The sequence below is a fragment of the Eriocheir sinensis genome, chromosome 45 (genome assembly GCF_024679095.1).
Source record: "Eriocheir sinensis breed Jianghai 21 chromosome 45, ASM2467909v1, whole genome shotgun sequence".
Lineage (NCBI taxonomy): Eukaryota > Metazoa > Arthropoda > Malacostraca > Decapoda > Varunidae > Eriocheir > Eriocheir sinensis.
Window position 1 is genome coordinate 4,399,988 of NC_066553.1, and position 4,414 is coordinate 4,404,401.

A 4,414-nucleotide genomic window follows, 5' to 3' on the forward strand; every position below is an offset into this window, starting at 1 on the left:
AGTGTTCACTGCATGGTTGTAACAGCTAAGATAATTGACCTGTTATGAACCCTGTTTCATGCCGCCGCCATGAATCCGTTTCTTGTCCCTATGAATAATCACCATGAGGAAGGCTCTAAGCTGCCTCTGCTGCTGTGTTGCTCTCACCCTGGGAAGCAAACTCACCCGACCAGCAGGGGGTTGAAGAAGGCGATGGCCTCTTGGGTGAAGCACCGGAGGAGGTTGAACACCATGGAGGACTTGTTCAGCTGCCAGATGGTGCGCACCAGGGACACCTTTGCCTCAGTCTTCGCGCTCACAGTCGGGGCATCGTTACTGAGCTTTGCGTTCTGCCCAGTGTGCCGCTCCTTCCTGCAAACACACCAAGGCACAGAGCCACGACGACATTACCAGCCGCATATCGGTATGATATTATTTTCAGATTGGTGTGTGAATTATAGGAAAAAAAAAGAGGTAAAACATATCTACTACTTATTATATCATCTCTTTCTTTATGGGGAGGAAAAATTTGATGTTTTTTGTAATGATGGCCTGTCTGACTGGTGGTGTATGTGTGTGGTCTTACCTAATTCTTACGTACGTATTTGTGTTTTTAGAAGGATTGAGTCAAACTTGTAGTGTCTTGCCTTTTGAAACTATAAATGTGACTAATTTCTGTCAAAATACAGTTAGGCATAAAAAAGTACAGTTTTCCATACAGGAGCATGGATACATGGAATGGACTAAACAAAGATACTGTTTAAGCAGAAAGTGCACATAAAATGAAGTAAAAGTTGACCAAATACAGATAGGGAGACAGGACTATCCAATCTTGAGCTCAGGCCCTGTATACTACAAATAGGTAATCACACACACACACACACACACACACACATAGAAAATATAAAATAGATTGCCCAATAGCAAAGAGTGACCATGCGATTGTGGAATTTGAAGTAAAAGAAAAGAGAATGATTGACTGAAAAGAGGATCACAAAATAGGGAGAAGTTACTACTCTAAGGCAGACTTTATTAATATGAGAACTTTTTTTGTTAATGCAAATTGGAGTGGGCTGTACAAAGCCAAAAGTACACAAGACAAGTGGGAGGAGTTTTTAAAGTTGTACAAAGAACCCGAGAATAGATATGTCCCTAAGGTAACCAAAAAGGATGTTGGTAAAAAGGAATGGTTTAACAGAAGATGCGAGGCAGCTAGAAAAAGAAAGGAGGAAGCCTGGAAGGGATGGAGGAGACGAAGAAGAATCAACACGTGGAACAATTTCAAACAAGCAAGGAATGAATATACAAAGATTAGAAGAGAAGAAAAACGGAAATATGAAAAAGATATAATCGACAAATGCAAAGACCAACCTAAATTATTTTATACACATGTGAACGGCAAATTAAAGAATAGAGAAACAATCGATAAACTGAAAATGGATGGAACTACATATGATGACCCAGCAGAGATGGCAGAAGTGATGAACAACAGCTTTCATAGAGTTTTCACAAAGGAAGACGAATTTGTACAACCACCGGGGCAGGAAAGAGGAAGGGTTTTGCAGGAGATACAGTTAATGGTGCAGGAGGTCAAGGAAAGCTTGAACAGGCTGGATGTAAGAAAGACGACAGAGCCGGATGAAGTATCAGGGTGGATCCTGAAAGAATGTAGTGAGCAACTTGCAGAGAAACTGCACTCCATAATGAATGCCTCCCTGAGTAAAGGAAGGTAACCACAAGATTGGAAGAGAGCAAACATAATACCAATTTATAAAGGAGGAAAGAGAGAGGACCCATTAAATTACAGACCAGTATCACTCACTAGTGTGATTGCGAAGATATGTGAGAGGCTAGTTAAAAACAGGTGGTCGGATTTTTTAGAAAGGGAGAGAATTATCTCGGATTGCCAGTTTGGATTCAGGAGAGGGAGATCGTGTGTCACCAACTTGTTATGTTATTACTCAAGGGTGACCGATTTAATAGAAGAGAGAGAAGGCCGGGGAGATGGAGTGTACCTGGATTTGAAAAAGGCATTCGACAAAGTACCGCCCAGAAGACTAATTTGGAAAATTAAAAATAGGGGTGGAGTGGGTGATGGACTGATTAAATGGCTGGAGGACTTCCTAACTAACAGGGAAATGAGGACAATAATCAAGGACAAGGTTTCCAACTGGTGCCCAGTGAGGAGTGGGGTACCACAAGGTTCGGTGCTGGCGCCAATAATGTTTGCTGTTTATATAAATGATATGGTGGACGGAGTGACCAGCTATGTGAGTTTGTTTGCAGATGATGCAAAGCTATTGAGACGAGTCAATGATGTGAAAGACTGTGAGGCATTGCAGAGGGACCTGGACAAAATATGGGAGTGGAGTGGTACATGGCAGATGGAATTGAACCTTGGGAAATGTAAAAAAATAGAGTTTGGCAAGAGTGGTAGAAGATGTGAATAAGATTATAAGATGGGAAGTGAGATAATATGCAGAGGAATGGAAGAAAAAGATTTGGGAGTGACCGTCTCAGAGAACATGTCACCGGACAAACACATCAACAGGATAACGGGACAAACTATGAATTTGCTGAGGAACATGAGAGGACATGGAAAGAAGTTGAGGGCGATCACGTGTAGGCAAGATGCGAAAAAGTTTAGCTTCCCAAACAGAAGCATTGAGCTATGGAATAGACTGGAGGAGGAGGTGGTTTGTGCAAGAAACATTCATGATTTTAAGGAAAAGTTGGATAAGAGAGGATATGGAGACGGGACAGCACGAGTGTAGCTCTTTTCCTGTATGTCACAACTAGGTAAATACAACTAGGCAAATACACACCTGCCGTCCAGCACGCGTCGCCACTTGCTGTACACCGCCCTTGCTGAGTTTATGGGCTGCGCGTCAGGCAGGTCCTGGGTGGCTAGGGGCTGCCGCCACCCCCGCCAGATGATAGGGAACACATACACGTACAGCAGGCGGTTCAGAAACGATGCGTCCAGCTCTGGGTTAGGATTCTGTGAGAGGGAGAGGATTTGATGGTTTCAGGTGGAAAGGCAGCTGCATGGAGGCTTGCTTGGGAGGGACTGCTGGGGGTGAGTGAAGTGATGTGCCCCTAGTGTATGCTCCCTGTCAGTGGTTATAAAATATGGGATATGTGTGTGTAAAGTTATTAATCAATCATTAAACTCTCGGTGTGTGAGTGTGTGTATGTGTGTGTGTACCTCTGTTCGTGTCAGCTTCTGGAGGCCGGAGGGCACATCATTCACGCAGGAGGCGATGAAGAGCACCAGGGCGCCGAGGTACTGCGTGATGGTCGTCGCCACTAGTATGGTGGGCAGTTGGCCATCCTGGTGTGGTGGGAGAGCAGAAACATTACATTAGAACAAAACATTTGGAGCCTGGAAAAAGGACATTCGGCCTACACAGAGCCGTCCCTGGACACCAAATAGCACTATCCTCTATGTCCATGAATTTATCTTGCCACATCTTGAGGGTTACTGTTGTACATGCTGGCAGTGGCATTCATTACAAGACAGCTTTTTTAGTCTGTTTCATGCACAGTAACACTAATATAACATAATATAACAGCAACATCAGTTAGCTTTGTTCTTCTGTAGCATGGCATGGCCCTAAGAGTGATGCATTACCCTTATCTTCATCTAGACACCAGCAACATCACTCAGTATAGTACAGCAACACTCTTTGATACCAGTGACAGCAGCATTAGTCAACACAGGCCACCAGCATTAAGTCTTGCCTGGTGGACAATGGCGGTGGTGGCGGTGATGAGCTGCGGTATGCCTGCCATCAGCGTCACCAGCCAGTACACCCCCAGGACAGCGCTGCTCCTTTTCCCGTGCCGCCGCTCTGCCAGCAGCAGGCTCAGGTACAGTGTCTGGAGCCATGACAAAAAGGAGGAAGAGAAGAAAAAGTAGATTAGAAGCGTAGCAGATAATTTTGTTTTTGCTATTTTTATTTTTCCTCATGCCAGGGTTAGTTAGTTAGTTTGTTAGTTGGTTAGCTATATAGTTAGTTAATTAGTAGGTTAGACAGTTATATAAATAGTTGTAAGTTAGTTAGTCAATTATTTAGTTGTGTGGTTAATTGCTTAATTAGTTAGTTTGTTATGTAATTAGATAGTTAATTACTTATGAAGTTAGTCAGTTATGTAGTTAATTGGTTAGTTAGTTAGGTAGGTAGGTAGTTAAATAATTAGTTTGGGATATTGAAATTGTGTTACACTAGAAAAAGCAAAGAGCACATTTGAAGAAGTGTTATAGGGCAGTGTTCTTCAGGCCTTTCTGTGGCTCATTTTTATCTTAAGCTTTGTTCTCACGAGCCACTCAGACACAAAGGTCTTGATAGTGAGTCCTGAGGTGTGTGTGTGTGTGCCTAATAATTGCCAAATATGATACTGTCTTGTTATCCAGATGCAGTTACTGAACTCG

General features: G+C 43.1%; 1 protein-coding gene across 2 annotated transcripts in view; it reads right to left on the reverse strand.

The window, feature by feature from the left end:
* LOC126980898 (ATP-binding cassette sub-family C member 3-like) overlaps positions 1–3,730 on the reverse strand; it is a 29,667-nt gene extending 25,937 nt beyond the window's left edge. The window contains exons 1-4 of one of the 2 annotated variants that reach the window (XM_050831273.1): positions 3,614–3,730; positions 3,188–3,313; positions 2,805–2,980; positions 166–351 (exon numbers count right to left, since the gene is read on the reverse strand). In XM_050831273.1, the coding sequence (XP_050687230.1) occupies positions 166–351; positions 2,805–2,980; positions 3,188–3,313; positions 3,614–3,625 (500 nt within the window). In that variant the 5' untranslated portion in view covers positions 3,626–3,730. The remainder of the gene's footprint in view (positions 1–165; positions 352–2,804; positions 2,981–3,187; positions 3,314–3,613) is intronic. The other variant, XM_050831274.1, reaches the window with a different exon arrangement.
* Between the last annotated feature and the right edge of the window lie 684 nt (positions 3,731–4,414).